At 47.0% G+C, this 26885-nt stretch overlaps 1 protein-coding gene across 2 annotated transcripts; it reads right to left on the reverse strand.

Annotated features, from left to right (window-relative positions):
- Window positions 1–26642, reverse strand: rnf220a (ring finger protein 220a). 2 transcript variants are annotated; one of them, XM_084480494.1, is made up of 10 exons: window positions 26441–26642; window positions 26247–26289; window positions 24807–24853; window positions 23908–24031; window positions 15901–16093; window positions 15304–15359; window positions 14977–15100; window positions 7540–7648; window positions 3030–3104; window positions 1–2134 (listed from the first exon to the last, which is right to left on the reverse strand). In XM_084480494.1, exons 1-10 carry the CDS (start codon window positions 26489–26491, stop codon window positions 2063–2065), a joined length of 894 nt encoding a protein of 297 aa, XP_084336620.1. In that variant the 5' UTR covers window positions 26492–26642; the 3' UTR covers window positions 1–2062. The 2 variants fall into 2 exon arrangements, with proteins under 2 accessions (XP_084336620.1, XP_084336619.1); XM_084480493.1 differs by having other exon boundaries at window positions 24729–24853.
- Window positions 26643–26885: the final 243 nt, after the last annotated feature.

Here is a 26885-nt window from a genome sequence, read left to right on the forward strand (position 1 = left end):
GAGAAGATTTATTTTTTTCATCATTTCTTACAACAATACAGACATCACAGAATACATAGTTTTACAAACACAAAGCACACCACCACCCTGCTTGCTGCTGCTGCTGTAGAGGGGCGCGAAAAACGGTCTTAACGGTGTGTATCTGAAGGTTGCCAGTCTGGCCTCAGCCATCCCCCTTTTAAGCCTTAGAAAATAACCTGCCACTCATGGGTTGCCAGTTTCGAAACTTTACTTTTTTTTAAAAATTGTATTTCTTTTTTTAATTTGCAGTGTGGCCATTATGGGAACAATATGAGAACAAAACGATCGCTCTGGAAACAGGTAAAGGGACAAAAGCAAGTAAATAAGAAAAAGAAAAGTTATCTAGATTATGATCCAAGCCTGTAATTCAAACTGAGAAAGCGTGAATGGAGGTTAGCGGTATTCGTGAATGAGGTGAATTTAAGCATTGCTGCTTAGCTGAATATTAACTATTTAAGAGCACCCAACCCCATTAGTCAGCACTTGTTTAAATCTAGGGAAACAGAAACCCTAATATTCTGTGAATCAAATCAAACTAAGAAAAACCAAACAGAAAGATTTATTTTTACTTTATGCTTAAATCTACAGTTTTAAGGGTACAATGTAGTTCATTGAAAAAAAATGTACACCATCTAAATCTTGAACGCCTAGTCTTGAGTAGTTTATTATTAAGTCTTTTTTTTCTCTCGATTCCTGTACAGTGAAATACAACTTTTAACCTGGAGACAACATCTTGTTTTTTAAAAAATACAGAAGGCTTATTTTTTTTTATTTCAGCCATTTTTTCCCCAGCAAAAACGTCATTCCCATCCCCCAAAACTCAAACAAAAAAACAGGAATTCGATATATATACTTTCGTTTTTTTTTTTTTTCTGTGTTTGTGTCTGTTTCTTCATCGAGGCTTTGTGACTGTTTGCATGTGTTTTTGTATTTTCGTGCGTGCATGTGTGTGTTTGTGTGTACGCGTGTGAATTCTATGTTTACACCCAACATTGTAAACATACATAGACGTCTATAATACATGTGCTTGAACTGCATCATTGGAAAATTTGGTTGACTTCACTAGAACACCACAAAAGAAGAAAGAAAAGAAAGTAAATAGATAGAAGGAAGTTAGGAGGAGGGGAGTGAACGAAGGAGCACTTTAAATCACTTGTGAAGGCTTTTCCCCGTTTGGTTTTTCAAAAGGTCAGATTTGTTTTTTTAAGGACTTTAAGTCATTGTTTTCCTCCCTTTTTTCATTGGTCCGTTGTACAGGAAGTCGGCCATCTTCTCTCCGCCCGAGCTCAAACAAAAAGAGAAGCAAAATGTCTGTCTTATCGGCCGTCCAGTCACGAGGGAGAGAAAGGTCCAGAAGTTTGTTGTCCAGCACCACTAAAGTGTCAACCGCACACCAACAAAATGGGGAAAAGTAAACCCAACAAAACGCTGCTGTGAATTGAATTGTTCGGTTGCGGCTCCTCCGATTGGGTAGATGAAAGGCGTAACGTATCCTGTATTTTGGGCGTCTACAAGCAAATGGTGCTCCGAAACCACTTGGGGGTCAAACTGTCTTTCAGAGAAGCAGTTTAATGTGCGCTGCATGTGGAGGTCGAAGGTCACATTCGGAGACTGGAGCAATACTGTCAGTTATCCGGATTGGATCACTGTGTCACTTTTTTTTAGCATATTTTCATTTTCTTATTTAATTTTTAGTACTACTGTGATTGGCCAGTCTTTAAGTGGGCGGGTCTCCTAAGGGGGAGGGGGACGGGGAGGGGTTAAAGAGCAAATGGAGTCTCTGAGATGTCCAATCACCTCGTCTCCTCTGAGCATGCTCAGAAGTGCACAGTCCGCTCCCCCCCGGCAGACAGGGGCCTCAATGACATCACTATGACATTGCAACGAGGGAATCAAGGGTTGATGATGTCATCACCGCCAGGGTCCCGACGGATGCAGGATGGGGAGCAAATCAAAGATGGCAGATGACTTAGATGAGGAGGAGGAGGAGGAGGAGGAGGAGGAGGAACGCAGTGGGGTAGCGGAGGACCGGACGTCTCTTTCACAAGTAGACACGTCTCAGGTCACCAGGAGAAGTGATGGTGTTGCATTGTGGGCACAGCTTCTTGTTTCCCTGAGAGACAGACAGAGAGAGTCGGTCAGGTGAGCGATGTATCAAACATCCTGCGGTGTAAGGCAGGTAAACAACCCGGTCACCAGTGTACAGCAGGAGCTCATCTCCTCAGAGTAACCCCAGAGTGTAAACACTCAAAGGTCTCATTCACCACTAACCCTGGCACACAGATCTTGTTGTCGTCACGCTTTGGGTACGGATGTGTGTGTCTTAACTCAGTCCTAAAGCAGCTCAAACCCACTGCTAGCTTTTTACTACTTATCACTCATCGCCATGTTTAATGTGGGACGGACACCCCTCCCCCCATTACAGTGCTCTGATCCAGTGCCATCCCATAGTAATAAAGTCGGTTGGCAGCAAGTCGGAGGGGCTGGGTGGTCTCTTGGCTCTCTCCCCCCTCAACTCTGCCCTCTCGTAAACTTTCGTCTTCTAATTGCTCACTTCACTTCTTTCGTTCTCTTCCAATTGTTCTCTTGTTCCCTCCAGCAAACCACACTTTTTGAATCTTTGTGAATTGTGTGTGTTTGTGCTCTGAAAATGGAGGCCTGAGGAACAACAAAAGAAGGAGATGAAGAGAGGAGGAGAAGGAGTTCTACTCCTCCCAACCTCCTCTCTACTGTTCAACCCTGGCTCCTTACGCTGCACTCAATACATCACACTGATAACCAGCAAAACACTAGAGGGGGGGGCAGGTTATTAGAGGTGTGTGCATGTGCGTGTGCGTGCGTAAACCTCAGGCAACACATACAGAGGAGTTTACTAATTTAGCTTGTACATTTAACCAGGCCTGTGGGAACACTACATTCACCGTGGGCCTTGTGTGTGTCTCTGTTTGGTCCTAGATCTGTTTGTATGTATGCGTGTTTGTGGCGCGTGCGTGCGTGTGTGGTCTTACCAGTGTCCTTAGCCAACATTCTTCACAGTGGACATGCCAGCACTGGATAGAGGTGAGAGGCATCGTGTAGGAGTCCTGTACACAGAGAGAGAGAGAGAGAGAGAGAGAGAGAGAGAGAGAGAGAGAGAGAGAGAGAGAGAGAGAGAGAGAGAGAGAGATAGAGAGAGAGAGAGAGATTAATCTGATTAATATTCAACGTCCACCTGACCCGAGCCTGGACACACCTAGCGACATCAACACAACGACAGATGTACTACCACAACACATGTGCCCCCCCCCCCGCCCCCCCCCCCCCCCATCTCTATCACCCCCCTGCCCCCCACCAGCACAGGCAGCAGCACCAACCACCACATGACACAGCCAGCAGGCACTGAACCAATGAGCAAGGCAGCGAGGGACCGACAAACCTGCAGGTATATATATATAAGTGTAAATATATATATGTAATATTGATTCATTTATTAATAATTATAGATATGTTATACACGCACGCAACAGCAAGCACACGCACGGACAAGGAACGGACGGTCGCCATGGACACAAGGGGGTGGGGTGGGGGCGTGGGCATGGTCAGGCCGAGCAGATCGAGATAGGGAAGCAGGCAAGAGAGAGAGAGAGAGAGACAGAGGTACGAAGAGAGAGATAGAGAGGAACGTTCTGCCTAGTTTTGCCCATTCATAGAAAGCAGAGCTTCTCTGAATGGTCGGTACACAGTGACGATGAGGGTGGGAGGGCGATGGCGAGGGTGAGCCTTACCCTCCGTAGAGGTTGTGGGAGGTGCCTCTTAATGCCGCTGCTGTAGCCTCCAATCACAACGCCCCTATACAGACAGTACAGGCCCAGGGGGAGGGACTTAGGCTGCTGCCTCCCCCCGGCCTGATTGGCCGGCGGCCGGGGCCCTGGCCACACCCCTAGGCTCTTGTTCTCAGCGCCTGATTGGATAGCAGGCTTCCTCTGCGGAAGGGAGGGGGGAGGAGGGGGGGGGGTGAGAGGGTGAGGTGGGCAGCCAAATGTGCCCCGCTAGTCACAAACGCGCAGTTTTACGAAGCATGTGCGAACGTACACACAAAGACATGCTCACGAATATGGCAATTACATAAAGGTGTGTGTGTGTGTGTGTGTTAGGGCTTTGACTCCGAACTTCATTATTCGAATATAATTCCAAATTTTTTTTCCAAATTTTTTTGTAAACGGGACGTAGACCGACTCATTTCACGGAGCTGTCACATATTTAAGGTGAAAACTAAATGTCAATGGAAAGAGGCGGTGGTTGCAAAAAGTATTTTGATCGCTTATTAAGTTCACTCGTTGCTTATAATGGTTTATTCGTTTCCCAGTTCCTTAATTTAGAAGAGTCAGTCTTGTTTGTTTTTGAATTAATAAAATAAATAAAATCATTTTTTGAAGTTGAGTTTTTTTGAAATTATTGGAAGCAAGTCGAGCTGACCTTGCCCGCTGTACCCACGGCACCAAAATAAAGAACAGCTGAGACAATATCCTTAATTCAAACATGCCGTTTCATTTGGCCTCAATTGGCTACGGATGCAAACTTGGAATGAACATGCGCAACAGGGATTTCTAAAGGGTACTGTACAGTGGCGGAGATTGCAGGAGCTGAAACATCACTACAGTAGAGCTAAGAAGGTTCTAGGAGCGCTTCAGACCAACCTTACCAACGAACAACGTACGAAAGAGATTCGTAGCAAAGAACGTTTCGGGAAACACGCAAAATGTTAAGGTAGAACTTAAAGAATAGGTTACGAATACCGGCGCTTTTGCGCATGGTAAGGCTATGTGTGAGGTGCGCCAACTTTTTTTATGAGATAGAGAGACACCCTTAAAGATGAACAGATAATTCAAACCCTTCGCCGGCAATTTAGCCTACTATCGAGTTCACTCACCGTGTGCCTAATGCTTTACATCATTTCCACCCTCTCCATCAGTCAACATATTTTTAGGCTTCAGTGAACTATGCTATTGCTTTTATAAATAAATAAACAGTTAAAGTTAGGCGCGGTGTGATACGGAAACTCTCCAAACTGATTGGACGTCATAGCAGTTATGAATATTCCCATTATACTATTATATAACAGTTAGGAACCAATCAGATCGCTTGATTTAAACCACCCGTTTTATAATAATACATATTCAAATATTAATATTAATAAACAAACAAACTTCGAATATGATTTTTGGGCAAAAGTCAAAGCCCTAGTGTGTGTGTGTGTCCAACATTGGACATATATGACAAAATGCATATATGAATACACAATGAATGTCAGTTGGACACATTTATTCAGATTTGCTGCATTGATACAGACACATCGCTGTCACCAATCATGGCCAATCTCGTCACAGTACGGGGGGAACACACGTTGAATGTGCCTTCAGTCGTTCTGATGCTTCCTTGCTGGGAAGTCAGCGACTGTATTTGCCGGTTTATTACATTTCCATTGAGTACGATAGACTACCGTTTAACGGTGAGAATCAAGTTCTACTCCTCAAATCGTAATTATTCTGATCACCTGTGTGATCTTGTGTGATCTTGTGACCCAAATGTTTCCGGTTCTCTGGTTTGAATGTCTGTTGTTCCCCCTGGTGACCAGTAGGTGGGGGTAGATCTCCACCAAATGACACGCTTTCCAAAACAAGGACACCAGATGGAGACAGATGTCAATCACAACTCAGCCAAGCCAGGGATCTCCACAAGACAACAGATTTACACAACACAAGGATGGACACTTCAAACTGACCACATCGACATTCACCATCTCTCTGTGTGCGTTTTGTAAGTCTGTTAGCCTAAAGAGGAGGCCTAGAGAGGAGGCCAGTCTAAGAAGTGTGTGTCTTTGTATGCGTGTGTGGAGCGTGTGTGAAGGAATGATGTGTAGTAAGCTACACTTGTGAGGGAGTAAGTGTGTACGTGTGTGTGTGTGTGTGTGTGTGTGTGTGTGTGTATGAATGTGTGACGGTATGTATTTTTAAGAACGAGAATGTCTGCAAAAATCATGTTTACTTTTACGCAGTCATGCTGCATATTTGTAAGCAGTGTGTGTGTGCAAGTGTTTGCCTGAGAGTTTATGCTTATGCGCTAGTGTGGGTGCGTGTGTGTGTGTGTGTGCGTACACAAGAGAAGCGACAGTGACGGATGAGCACAGCGGCCCGGTGTGTCTGGTGGAGGGGGGGGGGGGGGGGGGGGTAAGGAGGGGGAGGAAGAAGGGGGGAGGAGGAGGAGGGGGGGGGGGGGGGGGAGACACTGAGTGATCGATCGGCGCTCCCCGCCCTCCGGGTAACCTCGGGCTCCTGGCGACCTTTGGGAAGCGCAGGCGGCGGTAATTATCCACACACACAGACAGAAACACACACACACACACACACCAGAGTTGCGCCGTCTTCTATGGCGGCTGCCTGACAGTGTGGTCATTTCTGTGTTTTAAATAAAGACGGGACGCGGCGCTCGGCTAAACGGAAGTGAAAGGAGCTCAGGCGGTTCCCTAGACCCGCGTGGAAAATATCGAGCGGACGCCGAGACGCCGTCGATAACGGACATGCAGAGTCATGTGATCGGTCGTCAATACCAGCCATGAGCTGGTATTGCTTTCGCTTGTCGGCATGACATCGGCTAATTCCCCGAAATGGCAAAAATATATGTCTTTTTTTGTCTTCTATCACCCGAAATCTGCCGTCAACACCGACGTGTGGCGCTGGGGTAAAAGTAATGCCCCACCTGTCCCCATGACAACGGATAAAAACCAAGCTTATCGGCCGTGTGGTCACCACAACACCCACCACCCACAAGACTGTGTGGTGATGGGTTTCGCCGAATGGGAGGACGACACAAGAACAGAACGCTGGAGCGAGAGGGAGGAGGAGGAGGAGGAGGAGGAGGAGCAGGAGGCCATGCCACAAGCCACGGTCACACACCCACGCTGTCGCACACAAAGCGCAAAGATGGCAACAGAACAAAACAACACAATCTGCAGCACCGCGCTGACCAGGTCAAACCACGTGACCCAGTGTCCTCCACCAGGAGGATACTGGGGTGGGTGGGAGGTCAGGGTGGTGTGTTGATGGCGGGGGGGGCCTTGTGGCGGTGACACAACGCAACACACTGCAGAGTCAACATGCGTATGGATCCGTCTCAAACAAGGATGGAAGGTAAGAGAAGATAAAAATGGGTGGGAATATGATGGTAGTGTGTATGACGGGTCTAGGTAGAGACATCCAATGTTTTACACCCAAGAGGTTAGCTTTAGTATTGGCAGTGGACTAAATATGTCCAGCATCTTAATATTTCCACTTGACCAAAACCCAGTATGACTGAGGTCACTTACACAAGAGTTCATGAATTGGTCCAAGTATTCCTACAAATATCGTTACTATTCAAACATCTATAGGAGCTCTCTTAACTTCAACCCGTAAAATTCCCAAGAATTTCCGTTGGCATTGTGATAATGAGCAACGTCATGATGATGGTGATTGGTCGGTTCATTTTGTGGGCGGTCCTTACCATGCAGATGAGACACTTGTAGCGGTCTCCCCTGAGGATCTGCTTCTCCAGCTCTCTGATGCGCGCCTTCAGCGCCTCCAGCGTGGTGGCTGTGGAGTCCTCCGTTACCCTGGGGGGGGGAGGGCGGGAGGGAGGGAGAAATGTATCAGTTGGGCTCTGGTTGTTCCTGTGAAATTCCGCACTTGTGGTATTTTGTTTTCAAGCCCAAGATATTCTTATGACTTTAATCACTGTCAGTAAGCCAAGAGTAAACACGTACAATGGCTTTGATTCTGTAACACAATATCACTTTGGTCAGCATTACAAACCTATCTATTATTTCCCATGGCGACGGTTTCCCATTGTGGTTCATAGTAAAAGCAAGTTTGTTAATATGAATCATTATTGGCCAACATGACTTTATAAAGCCAAACTGTCTGCAATGCGTTCTCACTGTTGTGTTAATTCTGCCAGACCAAAGGCCAAAACCTCAGCTACCAACATCTGTATTTCCAGTTGCATCCCTCCCTCCAGCCTCATGACTCCCACCATTTCCTCCTCACCACCAAACAGCAAAGATTAACATGACACTAACGCCTGTTTAGCACAGTCTCCAACAGCATATGGAGCCGCCATCGCTCAAATCAATAGGGCCGCCGCACCGACGCTACCACCGCTGATGAGGAAGATGATGATGATGACGATTTTGAGGTGAATGGTGAAGCTCAAAGCGGAGTCCTGGTGTTTATAATAGACTTTCCAATCCCCTCTAAGCTGGAACACAGGGTGTGTGTGTGTGTGTGTGTGTGTGTGTTTATGGTGATGTGGTCATTTCACAGGTAGCTGATCGATGGTATTGATTTGGACGAGTAAGGACACAAGAGGGGGGGGGGGGGGGGTGCTAGAGGACAGCCATATAAGTGGTGGTCTTATGTGTGTGTGTGTGTGTGTAAAGGCATGTAGTATGGATTCCTGTATTTCATGTATTTCTGGGGAATACATACAGGGGAATTTAACATGGGACAGTGAGACGATTCTGATTGGGTTTTAGTCACCAATCAGTTTTTCATCCCAGCATTGATTGTGAATATGGTGCATACGGTACTTAGCCATGTTTATTCATTTTACTTTCATTCCCACATAGATGGAGATGTGCGGTGCCGATTTTGGGTATGCCACCATGGATACCCATGATGCACCCCGATGTCTCCATTCCAGGGCATTCTGCGATGGCCCCTCCCACCCTGCACGCAATAAACTCCCTTTCCTTTCCCTTATTAGCAGCAAGCTTGTAAAAAGCCATTTAGCCTTGATTAGCTTCCTAGCTTATAAAGTAGCCGTCAATGGACTTTTTAACAGAGCCAGGCTCAGCTTGCCCCTGAAACAAGACTGTCTCTATACTTTTTTTAACTGCCAAACAGTAAATATTTCTTACACTAAACTCTACTGAAACATCCTGCTCTATATGGTGGGTCTTTAATACCTTGTCCAAAGTAATTTTACAGGAAGGGGAAAGAGGAACCGTGAGGTCATAAACGTCTGTCAATATCCACCTTTCAGAGTCCATTCCAACCTCCATCTTGTTCTCCCCTGTGCCTCTGATGAATATTAATTTAGCCATGCGGATGTATGCTAATTCCCCAAGACCATAAACAGAAGTTTATTGCATGCGTTTATTTAGAGTGCTTGATCATATGTACAGTCAGACAGTTTGAAGTATTTGTAAGTATTTTTTGTTGCAATCGCGAAAACTGCTTTAATTTATTGTCACCTTGGGAACAGGACTAAAGCTAGAGCCTGGCAACAGCCAGTAAAATAAATGAAGTTACGTCCAATGATTCCAGAACACCACGATATATGCTGGCGTGTCTCTTTTGACGATAAAAAAAAAAAAAAGTAGTTTGCGTGCCCAAAACTTCTAATAAATACCCAGGTTTTACAACTCTCCCTGCTCCACAACTCATAAAACAACTCGACAACAACTGCGAGGTGTAGTTTCCACAACTGGGCCGGCGAGGTTTACTCCCAGCAGGGGGTGGGGGAGGGGGGGGCGCGATATGTTTTCTTGAACGGAGCTCCCACAGCTATAATTCCCGATTTGGTCCGAAAAATGTCTCTTTTCCCCAAGCACCGGCTTTTAAGTGTGAAGTAAACTAATAATGTGGGTTTGATTTGCGAGGCCATGAATCCATATATATTACTAGTGTGTGGTCCCGACGCATAATATCTACAGTGCGGCGAAGTCTGGGAGGTAAGGCTTTGCTCAGGGCATAAGTCAAAGTGGCGAACTGGAACTTCTTCCAATCGATCGTTCCCACTGGCCATGTTTTAGAGTGCCCTGCGCTTTCTTGCGTCGGCCGCTTCACGTGTACGTCATGTGCGGCCCGGATACCGATATGGGGAAGCTCAAAAGGGGTTGAAGGTTGCTACCGGTGTGACCGATACATCACAGCCGGGACGTCGTGAAACTAGTGCTAAGTCCCCTGGTGGTTTTAACACATTCTCATTCGGTGTATCCACCGTCACTATTTGCTAGATCCGATGTGTTTAAAGTAGAAAGATTAAAAAACAGGGAAACAACACGGAAAATGAAAGAAATGAACGGAAAAAAAGACAAAGAAGGAAAGAAAGAGGGAGAGAAAAAAAACAAAAAAGGAGCAGAAATGAATCAAGGAAAGAAAAAAGGTAATTGAAAAGAGGCAGGACAAATGAAACGCAGGGTGAGGGTGCGGGCGAGCAAGCAGGCGGGCGAGCGAGCTAGAGATGCATAGAGCGAGGGAGAGGCAGAGACAGACAGATAGATGACTCTTCCTCCCCTCCGTTTAGCGCTCCGTCCCCAGCGCACACAGGGGCCATTTCTCATTTCTCCAGTGTGTGTGTGTGTGTGTGTGTGTGTGTGTGTGTGTGTGTGTGTGTGTGTGTGTGTGTGTGTGTGTGTGTGTGTGTGTGTGTGTGTGTGTGTGTATGCGGGTGAAGACCCCCACCATTCGTCTCAATCAGCCCTGTGTCTTAATCTACTGTCCACCTTCATGGGCCTCACACACACACACACACACACACAGATATAAACATGTATGTGTGCACGTGCACACGCATGTGTGAGCACACACACACACACATACACCACATATTCTAATAAAATAGGCATAGATTAAAACCTTTTTTTTTTTTTATACATTGTTTCCTGGCCACCAGAAAAAGTATGTTGTGTGAGAGTGAGTGAGAGAGAGACAGAGGGAGGGAGAGGGAGGGAGAGACAGAGAGAGGGAGAGGGATGGAGAGGGAAAGAGCGAGAGAGGGAGAAAGAGCAAGGGATTGGGAGCGATAGAGGGAGCTAGCGGCAGCAGAGATCCAGCTTCATCACGTCCAAATTGAGGACAGATTCAATTATTTGCAGAAGCCACATGGAAAGCGCTCCACATTGTTCCGGCTGGAGCACCGCTTTTGGCAGCAATCGCATTGGAGGGCCCATTTATCTTAGAGGGGAAAGAGCATCCGTGTGTGTGCATGCTTGTGTGAGAGTGCCCGTGAGCTCATTTATCTTCAGGGGAATGAGTGTGTGATGTGAGACAATGTGTGTGTGTGTGTGGGAGGGGACCAGATCATTACCCATCTGGGATCAGAGAGCGAGAGAGTGAGAGCGAGAGAGAACGACAGAGAGAGAGAGACAAAGTGCAAGAGAGCGGGACAGAGAAAGATTTCACTAAAGCATGCTCAAAAGACAGCTCCTCGCAGGAACACACACACACACACACACACAGCGTCAACGTAACAAAAGGAGACAAATCTCGTTTTCATTTGGGGGCTCCAGCGGCCAGCCGAGTCCCCCCCCCCAACCCCCCCCCCCCCAGGAAAACGCGCATGGCATTTACGGCGGGAGGCGAATTGTTTACGGGCCCCCATCCCCCGGTCCCCGCCCGCTGTTTGTTCCAATGCAATCATTCAGCGTCCAGCCGCCCCTCTTTACACCGACACTTAGATTAAAGCTGGGCAGAGAGGAGGAGACCGACCCCCATATTCAATATCCCTGTTCCTCACCCGTTCCTCACCCATCTCCCCCCCCCCCCCCCCCCCCGCCACCCCATTCCTCACCCATCTCCACTCCCCCCCCCCCCCCCGGCACTGTCGCCGGGCATCTACATCAGCGTTAACATCGGGGAAGATAACAGATAAAGATTTAGCTCAATCAAAATGTATTTTTCCGAAAAACGGTGTAGTGCGATTCAAGCGTTCATATTTTCCGGCTTTTCCCCTTACTATCACATGACATATAATATAGAAATATAGGCCACAGCACGCCCTGCAATGTCACTCCACTGCTGAACTTTGACCCGAGGACAAACCGCCAGGAAAAACGTTAGGCTAACGGCAGAGCTTTACAATCTGACCAAATGAGAAACTAAAACGTCATTTTTCTTTTCGGCCAGATCAGTCTGATTGAGTTAGACTGAGCAACCGGCGAAGTGATGTGGACTGAAACCCCACGACCCTCAGGACGGCTAGACACAGGCGAGACGGGATAAACCCTCTCCAAAAAATGACGTCTTCGTTTTGAACATGTGTGTGTGTGTTTTTTTTCCATGGCAGTCGAAGACTTTTGTTTGAATTGTGACGTTAAGCATCCGTCAGTGATTCATCCTGCAGACTGCCATAGAGTGAGTGTGTGTGTGTGTGTGTGTGTGTGTGTGTGTGTGTGTGTTGTAGCGAATCAATCCAAGTTGTTGGACCACTGTCTCTGTACTTAGCCACACTGACCTGTCTTGTCTTGATCTCCCCCCCGCCCCCCCCCCACCCACACACACACACAATTGATCACACCACAGAGAGCGACTGATCAAATGCATCTCCTTGCTCAGCAAACACACATACTGGGCTGTGTGCCCCAGCCCCCCACTGGTTGTGTCGCAGATCAATAAACTTCAAGCAGCTCTGGTGATTCGCCCGTTTGCCTCGCTGGTGATATTTAATATGTGGGGCACACACACACACACACACACACACACACACACACACACACACACACACACACACACACACACACACACACACACACACACACACACACACACACACACACACACACACCCCAACAGTTCACACAAATGGATTCATTTAAATGAAGCATTTACTGGAGCAGGCTTCGCAAAATGGTGGGGAGGACAAAGACAGAAAGAAAGAAAGCAAGCAAGAAAGAAAAAAAGAAGGTAAGAAGGTAACAATGACAGAAGCGTTGAGCATGATTTGTTAAAGCAACGCTCCGATGCCATTATCCTCAGCGGTAGAGCTTAGCCCGAGCAACTGACTTGAGGGACTGAATAAGATGCAGAGGTACACTTTCTGCTATGTCCTCTCCGGGGTCCTGCAACGAGGCCAGGTTGATCCGAGGCCCCCACCAAAAATATCTTACGGCACGGGAGAAAACCCCTGACCCCACTTTGTTAGACAAGAGTAGCAGGTCTGTGTCTGCATGCAAGAGTGTGTGTGTGTGTATGCAGGAGTGTGTCTGTGTGTGTGTGTGTGTGTGTTTGTTTGCGTGTGTGAGCGTGTATGTGTTTGTGTGTGTGTGTGCGTGCGTGCGTGCGTGTGTGTGGAGTAATTGAACAGGGGCAAAAGGACAGGGGGAATACGCCAGACATGCAGAAGCAAGCAATCAACCAAATTCCTTTTTTTTGTCACCCCGCACACCCAAATTCTCTCCCTCTCTCTCGCCCCGTCGTTCTGCGGCTCTCCTCCTATCTCTCTCGCCCGTCTCCACCGGTGCTCTGACCCCCATTACCCATGCAGGGGACAAGGTGTGCATGTGTGTGAGAGATTGTTTTCTCTGGGCAGAATATGAATGAGCACATGGAAATGAGGGGAATTAGGGAGTGCTGGCCTTTACACACACACACACACACACACACACACACACACACACACACACACACACACACACACACACACACACACACACACACACACACACACACACACACACACACACACACACACACACTTCCCTCTAATGGAATGGCGAAAGTGTCTGCATATGCAGCTCCATGTGTATTTGTGTACGGAGAGAAAGTGTGCGTGTGTGGGAGATGATTTGTCTACATGAGCCTGTGTGTGTGTGTGTGTGTGTGTGTGTGATAATCGGTCTCGGCTAGTAAGTGTGTGAGAGAGTTTCTGATTGTGTGTGAGACTTTTGAGTGTGTGCATCAAGCGTGCGTGTCTGTGTGACGATCTGTCTAGGGGTGTGTGCGTGTGTGAGACATTTTTGAGTTTTGTGTGCGTGTACGTATTCGTGTCGAACGATCCGTCCAGCCAAGTGTGTGTGTGTGTGCGTCGGTTTGTGTGACTTCCAAGTGTGTGTGCGCGCATATATGAGTGTGACAAATAGGCCAGCGGGGCCCCTAAACATGGTTTAATCCGGGCCCCTGGCTTGAATAATGGGCCCTCATATCAGCAGTCGACCTGGGGGGGGCCCCTGACGCCCGTCGCTCTGAGCGGCCCTGCCTCTCTGGCCATGCCTCAGCAGGCGGCGGCGTTTAGCTCCAGATTTGTAGCACCACTCTTTCTCCAGCGATCAGGGAGAGGGGGACGGACGGACGGGCTCCGGGCGTTAGGCCTGAGGGGATGTGATGGACGTCTCCATGGTGGTGGAGCCGGGGGGCGGGGGGGTACGTGTAGGAGAGAGCACTGAGGCTTTCGTTGTTGATGGGAAATACAACGTTCTGGGAGAAGGATTTGAATGGGTGGCTCTAAGGCAGTAAGTAAGTAAGGCAGCTCAACTTAGTATTTAATTATTGATGTTGGGTAACATTCATTACTTATACACTTACTAATATTTGTACTAAATAATGCCGTGTTGATCGAAAATACTCTGTGAAACTAGAGTACACTTTTCTATTCATTCGACAATCAACTGCTGTCTCCGGTCAACTTAAATTACTTAAATATTTTTCTATACTAGCCTTCCTCACTGTGTGCTAGGCTGCCAGCACTTGTAGGGCCTGTCTGGCTTTCTGAGGATTCTTATTTGAACATTGCCTCTGTGTGATGTTTCATTCAGTGTGTATGTGCGTGTGTGCATTCACCGGGTGTGTGTGTGTGTGTGTGCGTGCGTCCCAATTAAGGATTCCAAGCCAGCTCTCAGCTCAGACAGACGACAACTGCAGAGAAGATCAATACCAAGAGAGACCCACCCTGTCTTGTCACACACACACACACACACACACACACACACCTGACTAAATGCATCATTTATGACCTCTCCAGAAGGCAACTCTCCCACTAGTAAGAAAACTCATCAGAAAGTCATAGGGTTTGGCTGTTTGTCCGTGCACGTGTGTGAGTGTGTATCTGTATCCGTGTGTGTGGTCTGATGTGGTTATAGAGTGGCGAGAGTGATTTTCTCTCCCACTGTGTGTGCGTGTGTGCGTGCGTGCGTGTGCGTGCGTGCGTGCGCTTTCAACCTACTTTTCGATCTCGCTGTTTTTACAGGTTCGCGGCACGGAGGAGGACGAGGAAGAGGAGCAGGAGGAAGAGGAGGGTGCGTTGGGGTCCGGCTTGCTGCTCTCACCGTTGCTCGTCGACGGCATCTCTGGAGACACGAGGAGAATGGGGGTTTGAGGGACATTCACATCTCGCACAATTTTTTGTGTTTCTCAACTGCCGGAAAATAGGCAAAAATAGTGAAAATAGTGCAGGAAGACATTTGGAAAAAAATTCCACAAAACTTTGAACCCGCACCACTCTTACATTTATTACGTTTGCTCGGGTCTCCATGTGTGTGCTATGACTCACCATCGCTGGCCCATTTGGAGAACTCTGGCGTTATTCTGGCGGTAGGCATCCCACCGCTGCTCCATTCAGAGAGGACACAAAGGTTAGGGATTAAAGACTGCACCTCCCAGAACCCCTCGGTTGATCTGATTCTATGTCAGTTATGTCAGGGCGAAGCTTTCGGCTGTCTGTACATGTTAACACATTAAGGACACACGAGGATAAAGTAAAAAATGTAATCACAAGAATGTACAAGAAATGCATATCATGACGTCATCAAATTCAAATCTTTAAATATAGACGGACTTTAGCATGCTACGCAAGGCTACACCATGGATGTACTTGAGCATGCTATGCTACGCTAGGCTACAGCATGGACGTACTTGAGCACGCTATGCTACGCTAGGCTACACCATGGACGTACTTGAGCACACTACGCTACACTACGCTAGGCTAGGCTACACCATGGACGTACTTGAGCACACTACGCTACACTAGGCTACACCATGGACGTACTTGAGCACGCTACGCTAGGCTAGGCTAGGCTAGGCTACACCATGGACGTACTTGAGCACGCTACGCTAGGCTAGGCTAGGCTAGGCTAGACCATGGACGTACTTGAGCACGGCGCCCCGGAGCGCCTCCCTCTCGCGGGCCTCGCCCTGGTCCTCGCCGGCCCCGGAGCAGGGGATGACGTCGGCCTCGGTGTACTGGGCCTTGCCGTACTCCAGCGTGTCGTCTCCGTCCACGTCCAGGTCGCCGTCGCTGTCCGCCGCACTCTCCTTGGTGCCGCACACCACGAAGCCCGTTCCTGAGGGCGAGAGAGGCAGCGAGAGAGCAGGAGAGAGAGAGAGCGAGAGCGAGAGAGAGAGAGAGAGAGGAGAAAGCAATTGGTTAGAACAAACATTTTTATATATTGCAGTCATTTAGGACAATAAGTCATCGTACATTTTTTTATGACGTAACCCAACATTGAATTGTTGTGATTTTCCACATGTTTTTTCCTGTGTGTAGAATGTAACAAATTCAGTTCAACCAAGCGCCATTTGAGACGTTTTACCCCGCACATTAACCGATTGTTTATATTGTTGATATTAATTGATTGTAGCTCTTTCATTGTTCGATCACCGATGGAATAATAGTATAAAAAAGTTCAAACTGCAGTAAAGGAAGACAAGAGAAGAAAGGTGTGTGTGGAGGGATGGAGTGAGGAGGGGGAGGGGGGGGTGAGTAGGGAGGGTAGAGGCGACCTGATGAAGATGGACAGGTGAGCCATCCATCTTCGCTCTGTGCATGTGTGCGCCTGAGTGTGTGTGTGTGTGTGTGTGTGTGTGTGTGTGTGTGTGTGTGTGTGTGTGTGTGTGTGTGTGTGTGTGTGTGTGTGTGTGTGGCACTTCCATAAACCCTGAGATGAACGCCCAGACAAACTCTTACCGCTGCCTGACTGCCCCTTTCAGCTCCACTTAGCAACACCAACCTGTGTGTGTGTGTGTGTGTGTGTGTGTGTGTGTGTGTTTGAAGGCATCGTCTATCTCTCGTCCGTGTTTGTGCAACTGTCTGTCCTTCTGTCACTTACTCCACGTCTTAGAGTGTGTGTGTGTGTGTCTCCATCACTTACTCCCTGTCTGTCCAACCATGTGTAGGTAACAGATTTTTTTTTCTACTTGTCTATTCAATCACACAAAGAGGTGCATGTTCGTGTGTGCGTTTTGCTGTAGTCATAGCCTTGAAAAACCTGACAGCCATGAAATTCACACCTGTCCCCAACATTCCTCCAACGTTCACGTCTACAGTGAGCGACCCCCCCCCCCCCACACACTAAAAATGAAACAAGCACAGCGCTGCGCTACATGCCATGGTACATGCTGCACTTCATGCTAGAACATCAACCACGCACCTGTGTTCCAGATCCCTCCTCCTCTCCTTCTACCTGTTCTGACCATGCAATTCATCCCCCTCTCCGGAAGAATCCGTAATAGTGCAAATGGAGAGAGAGAGATGCAGAGATAGCGAGAGATGCAGAGAGAGAGAGATGCACAGAGAGAGAGATGTACAGAGAGAGAGAGAGAGAGAGAGAGAGAGAGAGAGACACAGAGACAGAGAGAGAGACATGGACAGAGAGAGAGAGAGAGTCTGACAGGCGTTACTATAAAAAAGGATAGCGGTGCGGTTGTAATACGCCACTAATGTCGGGGCCCCATTTCCAACAGGCCCCTGGTTTTTAGCGATCCAATAAAAAAGGGCCCTTTACCTTTTATTTGGTCCCGGTGGCGGTGGCAGCGAGGGCCGCGGCTCGTAACATAAACCCGAGCCCCACAGCGGCCCGCGGTAAACGGCAAGTATCGCCCAGAGGGCAGTATTAAGGCCGTATGTGTGTGACGAGCCAAAGAGATAGAATATATAGCAGAGGGAGCATATTCCAGCATATTGGTGGATCATGCTCCCTTCTGCTTTTTAATATCTCCATGTCGTTAACAGACCTTCTTTATTACAAAAATGTCATAAGTAGAGCGCAGAATCCAGAATATTGGTGTATTGTGGTTCCTCTACTTATAATAATCACTGTGGCGTTAACATACACCTGCTATATTATACATATTTTAAGTAGAGGGAGCATATTCCAGCCTATGGGTGAATTATTAGAGTTGCTTTTGCTACGATAACTTATTTTCTATATATAGTAACACAGACATGATCGTTTTGTATATAATAATATATATATTTGTAATATAATAACTGTACTCCTAGTACAGATGGAATTCAATTATACAATGTTGAGCTTTAGTCTCGAGTGCTAATGCAACTATATGCTCAGATTAGGGGGTGTGCTACCCACAATGCACTATGGTTGGGAGGAGCTGGAAGACCCGAGAGTGACGGGCTGTGAATTGCAGAGCGTTTCATCAGCCAAGCGGCAAATGGGCGGTTCGAGACAACCCGCACGCTAATGTGAGAGGGAGGGGGAGCGAGAGGGAGCGCTGGCTCCGAGGTGGAGAGAGGAGGAGATCGTTGGTAATCAAATCAATGGATCGAAATATGGATCCTGTGGCCGCTTGGTGACAACAGCAAGTGGAATTTAACTTTCGGACTATTGCTACGGACAGGAAATAAATCTTGGATCGTGCACAGAAGGTTCAAAGGGTCAATTAAAAAATTATTATCAAATCAATGTCGTACCTAATGCCTAATGAACAGCTTTTATTATTGAGTGTAAACTGGTAAACGGACACAAGTCTACGGCCTGGAAAACCAAGCAACAAACGAAAGGTTTGAGACGTGAATTGGACAGTGGAAATCGGAGAAGTGACAGTTGCTACGGTCCACTCGGATCACCTGATGGGTAGATATGTCTTACGTGGTCTTAGAGGCGTGTGGTCGTCCGTGTGCACACGCACACACTTGGTCTTTCTCTCCGGTGTGTGTGTGTGTGTGCTTGTGCACACGCTAGTGCACATGCCGTGCGACTATCTGTCCCTCTAAGCAGTGTTGGCAGGCCAATCTAATCTAGCTGGCGAAAGGTCAGAGTCACTTTAACTGCCTTTCACTCACAGTGCATACTGCCACACACACACACACACACACTGACAGAAGGCCCCACACAGACACTGACACACACAAACAACCATCCTCTTCCCGTTCCTCCACCCATTCCCTCTTTTAAGCTTATTTAACCCTTGGATTCCTCCTCTCCTTTTCTCCCCTCTTCCTTCTGTCGAGATTCTTCCCTCCATCTCACCACTGTTATTTACTCAATTCTACTGCTTTTATCAAAAGGACTGTCCACTGTTTAAACTCTTTTTGTCCCCTTGTCTTGCCATAGAGTAATTATTTACTATTAAATAAAAGGCACCATATCCCCATTTATTGTTTGTTTCTCACTGGTAAGTTACGATTGAACAGTTATACATAGAAAATTGAGCACAAAAAAACAACATTACATTTAACACCCGGCAGCCAAAGAACAATTGGCCAAAAGCAAAAGAAAAACTAGTTTTTCTCTGTACAGTGTCACCCAAGGTTATAACGACAATGGAACACACAAAATGTCCGCCTAGGGTGCCCCTTAATTACAGATACACACATCAGCTACCCCCTTTCCACTGCCTGTGTTGCCTGCACCTTAATAAGACAAGGGGCAATCAATACAAGAGTGAGCACGCGCACACACACACACACGCTGATTTCTAAGGCCACCTCATGCATATCGTTGACTCTCGACACGCCAACTACACGTGTTCCCTCTGCCAGGTAACACGCTTCCTGACATTAACACGGGGCACTTCCAATCTACATACGTGTCGCTGTGGTTACCCCCAAGTGATTTAAAGAGAGAGAGAGAGGGAGGGGGGGGGGGGGGGGGGGCGATCAAAGGACACGTCAGAGAGCCTTGGGAGCCCAGATCGACCCAATCGGGCGGCCTCAGGTGACACCCCGTTGCCATAGCAATTATCGTGACCGCTCGGAGAGGGAGAGAGAGAGAGAGAGAGGCAGGAGGGGGGCGAGGAATGGCAAAGGTTGTGGCGCTATCGTTGTGCCATTTACAGGTCAGAGATGGGGAGACACAAAGAGATGAGACGGCCATCTTTGAAGTCCTTTTTCAAAGCAGCCCCCTCTCAACATCTGCTCTTTCCTTCAGGCCATCTTCAGCATTAATCCCTCTTCCTCTCCCTTGTCCCCCTCTCCATCTCTTAAGGCCCCCCCCCCCCACCCCCTGCGCTGTTATCCTGAGCGGAGATCTGTCTGTGAGTCTGTCTTCCAATCGCTACACTCACTGATGGTCAGACATGATGAAGCGTTGAGATCCGTCCGGCCGGCTGCCTGTCTGTAGATGGCGTGTGGGGTCCTTATCTCGCAGTGAAAATAATTCACGCCAAGATGACATGAAGCCCAGGCGAGTTTCCTCCCAATGAAAGCAGAAGACGTGACATTCTGCCATGACGTTTCTATGACGACTAAAAAAGCGGACAGGTTTAAAAAAGAAAAGGAAAAAAATAATAAAGCAATGAATAAAGCAATACTTGCCAACTTTGTTAAAGAACTAGTTCACCGGTGGACATATGAAGGTTAATAATTATATAAAGTAAATAATTCTATGTATTATAAATGTGCAAAAAAAATTGAAATCGGTTCATCCTAGCCTGAGAAAAGGCAGAAAGAGTGTTTTTATGGTCTGTCTCTCTCTGTCTCTCATCCTCCAACTACCACGATGCATTGCGCTCGCTGCCCCGCCCGCCTGTTTCGGTTTGGAGGGGGGGAGGACCACATGTCATGCACGAGTGGTCGCAGCCGCACGCACACTTTGTGTAAACATATCCCCGTGATATGTTGACTAGTTTAGACTTCTGCTCTCGTTTTTTCAAACGCAAAAATGCCCAATAGTTGTTTGGTACCCGGTTGCACCGAAAAGTCTTGGAAGGGACAGAAAGTAAGTTTTCACGTTTTGCCAGTGAGAGACAGTGAGCGTTGCAAACGATGGCTGCGGGCGATAAACAACCCCACAAATGGAGAAGACGCCAGTATTAAAATGATTAAAGGTAAAACGATATGCAGTCTCTATTTCAAACTGGAGGATTATGATAGAAATCTTTTCGGCATGATGAGGCACGCTCTAAAACAAACTGCTGTTCCGTCCGTCTTCGCTGTGGGCCCGTTCCCAGATGACGAACAGGCCTGCGCTTCTAATGCGCCTCCCTCAGCAAAACGCACTCGCCTACAGGTAAGACTGTCCTAATATACTACTATATTTCTGTTTACAAAGTACACAATAATAGCTTGAATACTTTACAAAATCACTCCCTAATGATCATGTTTTCATTTTCATATTCTTTTCCCTTTATTTTATTGCATACAGGGCCGCTGGAGGTCTTTCACAGTGCACTGCTCAAGTACCCATGTTCCATGGGGATGGAACGGGTGTTAGTGTCCATAGGCGAACCGAGCAGTTCACTCCGGCGCGCTCCGGCTCCTCGTCCGCAACAGGCAAGGCTTGTTCAGCTGCAGCCTCCTCCTCCATTTGTCTCAATTCTTCCTGGCTGTAGTGTGGCTCGTACAAATGGCCCTGAATGTCCGAATCCAACGATATATTTTCAAAATCCACTTTGGCTGTTTCCCATTGCAAATTTTCTTCTGCCATGGTCGGAGGTTTGTGTCGGTCTAGTTCCCTAGCTAAGCGGTGAAGAAACATGGCGGACATTGCGTTTACATCTCGTACGCGAGCTCCTGCCCCTCTCATTCCTTATTGGTGGGCTTACAAATTTGCGGAACTAGTGGTTTGTAGTCCTCGGCCCTTCTAGCAGGCAAGCAAAGTTCTACTGAGATGATGTCAAATGCGTCATTTGACGTCATCTCAGGAGAAATGTAATCAGGACAGCTGGGTGACTGGAGGCCTGGGTTAGACTGAGGGAAGAAACACACTTTTTTTTATATTATAGCGATTTTATAATGATAGAACACCGGTTCTGAATCGGTGAACTATTCCTTTAAAGAGTGAAAGTGTAGAAGTTATGGGGGGAACCTGTGATGTTCTGTACTAATAGATAGGCAACTTCTACCTCCGGCATTGCAAGAAGGCACAGGCACAGCCGCGCACACACACACGGGAAAGATGTCTCAGCTTCTGCCAAAATGGCTCTTTGAAGCCCAGTAAGCTGGAGAGATACAGGGAAGTGTCTCACTCACTCTCCCCCCTCAACCCTCTCCCCCTCCTCTCTCTCTCACACACACACACAGAAGCATGTTGAAGTTGAATCACAACCTGAGCTTGTTCGATTTCCACTCCCCTCCCCAGGCTGTCTGCTCCTGTCTTTGGATGGTGGGGGGGGGGGTCCGCCTCCTATGTCTAGCAGCTGGCTTTCTTCCGGGTTCTCAAAGAGAGGCTGCTGGCGCTTCACAGAGATAGACCCTGCTTTATCCTGCCCGAAGACCACCCCCCCCCCACGGCCCTCACACACACACACGCAGACCCCCCCCCCCCCCCCCCCGCATCCCTCAGCTCAAGGGAGACCCAGCTGGCTTCAGCCGTGTGTGTGCGCGTGTGTGTGTGTGCGTGTTTTTGAACCACAGGATCTTTTAAGGAGGAAAATCCACCTTCTGAGTGGACCTACACGTGTGTGTGTGTGTGTGTGTGAGGGGGGGGGGTCTCTCCTGTGTTGTCTCCTTGGGGGCACCTCTGTGGTCCGTGTCACATCACACACCAGCCCATTAGAGAACAGCAGAAGGGTCCTGTCCACCCCCTTAAACACTCAACACTAAACACAGGCTCAATGAGGGACAGAAAGAGAGGACTGTCACTCCCTCGTTCGCCCCACCTGCTACTGCTGTTTGTCTGAGCTTTAGTTGGGATTTCAACATTGATCTGCCTCCTCTGCTCCTGTGACAGAGAGGTGTGTGTGTGTGTGTTAAATGGGGTTGGGCAGGGGGTAGGTGAATCTAACTGTGTGTGTGTGTGTGTGTGTGTTTAAACAGATCGAACAGGGATGGAGGAGGAGAGAGACGGAGGGATAAAAGTGGAGTAGGAACTGTGAAAAAGGGGAGGCTCTTACAATTTCATCCTCACACGTCGTGAAAGCTGACACACACACACACACACACACACACACACACACTTCAAAGTAACTCAATGGAGACTAAAAGTGTGACCTAGGAAAGATGTTGAATATGTCTCTTGTTTATTTTGTGGTTTAATTCTACTTTATCTGTTATAGTATTTGTACAATTCTTAATAAGCTGAGAGCACCAAAACGACACAGGCCGTAAAGCTGAGAGCACCAAAACGACACAGGCCGTACAACCTTTATATTGGAAGCTGAAAATGTTTGAATGAATTATGAATCAGAGAGGAAAGATCTGAGAGATCCACATTCATGATGTAGGGGGTAATTTGTTGTGTGTGTGTGTGTGGTGTACATGTAGGAGTGTGTCTGGAATGTGTGTGTGTGTCAAGAGGGCAGTCTCTGTGGTCCCTTGTGGCCTACTCCTTGGTCCAGTTCTATAATTGCATTGCAGGGCCAATGTGGTCCTACACACACGGACCAACACACATACACGCACGCACACACGCAAACTGTCGCACTCGCACAAACACACGGCAGGTCAATCGCCCAACTAAATGTGTTTTCCTTGGCCTGGCTGGAGGAGGAGGGGTGGGGGGTGGGGGGGGGGCATCTCCGGTGGTCACCAGAGCCGGCAGGAACCATTACGGCTCCCCCAGTTGCCATCAGCCCTGCTTCAGGAGCGCTAACGCTCCTGCGACAGGACAGAACCAAGGCCAGATAACAACACTGAAGGAGCCAAATGGAAGGACAAAGAGAGAGAGAGGGGGTGGATGGAGGGAGAACGGGGGTGGGTGGAGGGAGAGATGGAGCTGAGCACACAGCTTGAAGGGTCATTGCCATCATCATCATCACCACGACGGTGGCCTTTATCTTTATAGGCAATCTCTTCAACCTGATAACATTCCCCTGTTTTATTAGCATCCACAGGCTAACCACACAGAACTAATTTTGTGTGTGTGTGTGTGTGTGTGTGTGTGTGTGTGTGTGTGTGTGTGTGTGTGTGTGTGTGTGTGTGTGTGTGTGTGTGTGTGTGTGTGTGTGTGTGTGTGCGTGTGTGTGCGTGCGTACGTACCTCTGAAGCCTCCCTCCAGCAGTGCGGTGGCTCGGATCCTCTTTTGCCCCGCCCACTCGTATTCCTCGAAGCCCCGCCCATTCTCGCCATCGGCAGAGTCGTCGTCGCCGAACGCGCCCTCGCGCTGATGTCACAACACAACACGCCGCAGGTCAATACAGGTGACGTCATAGAACGCCACAACCACTATAACGACACAGTTGATCTGTTACGCAACATGTTTTTAACAGATCAATTTAAGACTACAAAAATAATGCTATGAATTGATATTTATACTTGAATATATAATGCCTTATATTATATCAATAATGTATGGGGTTCACTCTCACAATGTTTTGTCCAATCACAACTGTTATAACTGCCAACAAATAAATGTGTTGTGTTTGGTAAGTGTTCGGTTGGTCTAGTGCTGGTTAGTGACTCTACAGATCAGAATATGATAGGAAAGAGGGAGATTATTAAATTCATTAAAACAGTAACACACTAACAGTGATGTGTGTTGATTGGCTACTAGAATAACAGACAGTTGTCCACCAGCTAATCAATCGCAATTAGTGCAAATTCCCCCCACTGAAAAACAGTGATTATCCCATCTACAAACACCACAGTCGCCACCAGTTCAAATCTATACAGGAGGTACAGAGGGGTAAAGTGGTTTATTCTACGCATGCCATTGGTCGACTTCTACAAGAAAAGAGGTGATTGGTCGGAATCCGTCCGGAGAGAGTGAAGTGCTGAGAGGCTGTCTGGACTGGTAGAGGACGGCGATAGGTTGGAATAAAGAGAAAGAGGAGGGGTGCTTGTGCTTGAACGTGGGCTACCTGGATAAGGCATTGTTCCACATGTCTACTCATCTCCTCCTCGCTCCCAGCCAACGGCACGCTGCACAGCGGACATACCTGTCCCCCTTCCTCTGGCTTCCTCCTCTTCATCTTTCCTATACGGGCTGGAGGGAGAGAAAGAGGGGAGAGACACATGGTTAGCACCAGCACCCCGTACAGTTTCATAAAAACATGTATATGCAGTGAATTAAGTGAGTCCGATTCTGATAACAGAACGTATACGTGTTTCGGGTTATGTTGAAGAAAGCGTATGTCGACACGCGTACGGTTCTCCACCCTCACCTAGCATCTCCCCCACCTCTCTCGCTCTACTCTTAAACTCTCCTACTTCCTTCCTGTTCATTACTCCTTATTCCTCCCTCCGTCCGTCGATTCAATACATCACGTTACCCACAAATCTAGCCGTCTCCTTCTACCTCCATCCCCATCCCTCCCTCCACTATACAAATATACACACATATATATCTATCTATATATATATATATATATATATATATATATATATATATATATATATATATATATTTATATTTCAAATTAGAGATTTAACAGCATAGAACAGATTAGGCTGTTAAACCCTGATTCCTCTGTGGGGTTTGCTAAATGCTAATAGCGCGGCGGTGCAGGAACATTAACTTTAGATGGCATAGTGGAACCCCCAGGAGGAGGGGGGTAGAGGGGCAACACACCGCCACGGGAAAAGACAAGGCGAGAGAGAGAGAGAGAGAGAGAAGGGGGGAGAACGAGAGCAGAAGAGAGTGAGAGCGTGAGAGAGAGGCTACTAATGCTAAAAGGTTGAAGACTTTGTTTAAACAAAGTCGTTCATGGCCCCCTGGTAAATACTGGGGCTGAAACCTAGAGTGTTATGAGGGTAGTGGCTGAGAGACAAGAGCATTCCAAGTCATATTCCTCACTGGTTTCTCATTAGCTTCTTATTTGTTTTCACTTTTGAGTAGAAACAACAAATGGGTCAGGATGAATTATAAAAGACTATCTAGTTGGGTGTATCCATTTACTGCAACATATGGGTACTGTAATTATGGACACAAATAGTTACTATTGAATCACTACTATTCAATCTAGTCATGCGAACAGGCTCAATCTTGCAGTGCATCAACAATTTATAATAACACAGAAATGAATCTAGCCCTATTTTAATTTAACAAAAATAATTTTGTTAAAAAGAAAGCTCAAAACAATTACTAGTATTTGTCTAATTCTGTAGTATTTCTAAGTATTTACTTAACATAATAGGTATTTATTATTTTCGTTCTCAAAGCACTTTTTAAAACCGTTTAGAAATGTATTTTTTCTCAATAAATGTACGTTTTATCAATAGGATCTGTGATTAATTGAATGTGTAATAACAACAGCATAAAGACTATTGGGACATGAAAGACACTTTTCGTTGTGATGTGGTTTAATGACATTGAAAAGAAAAATACATTAAAAGTTTAGATTATGAATGAGGGTGTAATATAGGATGTATATACATACCATTCAGTCTTGTTTGCCTATTAGCCCGCACTCGTAAAAACGTCTGCAATACAGAGAAAGGAAAGAGAAAACATGAACATTAGATGTGGCTCAATCGATATAAAACAGTGATATGGTGATATGCAGCTTTTTAAGGTAAGATTGCATTGGATGCTGCAGGGATATCATGGCCAGAGAAGTAAACAAAAACCTACATGTCTTTTCTTGCCCTCGACCTCCTCCATAACAGAGCTGTCAAGTTTCATTTAAAACATTTTATGCCGCTAAAACGCACTAGAGAAAACTTGCCATGAACGGCGGGCGAAGTTGTACACCACTTTAAATATAATGTTGAGAGTATAATTTTAAACGGATGGTAAAGGATTTTAAGTGGCGCTTCGGTCGGCATATACAACATTGTCAGACGCCATGTTGGCTTGTTTTGATCATGTGACTTCGCTGGAGGATGTTCAGGTCGAGTCAAGTGTTATTCTTATATTCCGTCGCTAGGGGGCAGCAACACGTTACGTGAGTCGTCTGTCTACGGCGACTCATTAAAGGAGTTAAAAATAGTTGTACTGTTCTTAATACAATTCTTTTTCATGTAATATATTTCAGTAAATTAAGAAACCTACATTGTCTATGTATTAGAATATTAAT

The sequence above is a fragment of the Micromesistius poutassou genome, assembly GCF_964030765.1.
Source record: "Micromesistius poutassou genome assembly, chromosome: 16".
NCBI classification, from domain to species: Eukaryota; Metazoa; Chordata; class Actinopteri; order Gadiformes; family Gadidae; genus Micromesistius; species Micromesistius poutassou.

Bases quoted from the DNA above. Each gene is read 5' to 3' on its own strand.
- rnf220a (XM_084480493.1), bottom strand. From the start codon at position 26,491: ATGAAACTTGACAGCTCTGTTATGGAGGAGGTCGAGGGCAAGAAAAGA. The intron at 3,105-7,539 runs GTAAGGACCGCC...CTCTGTGTACAG, and splicing joins ACAAGTGTCTCATCTGCATG to GACTCCTACACGATGCCTCT. The intron at 2,135-3,029 runs GTAAGACCACAC...TCTGTCTCTCAG, and splicing joins AATGTTGGCTAAGGACACTG to GGAAACAAGAAGCTGTGCCC.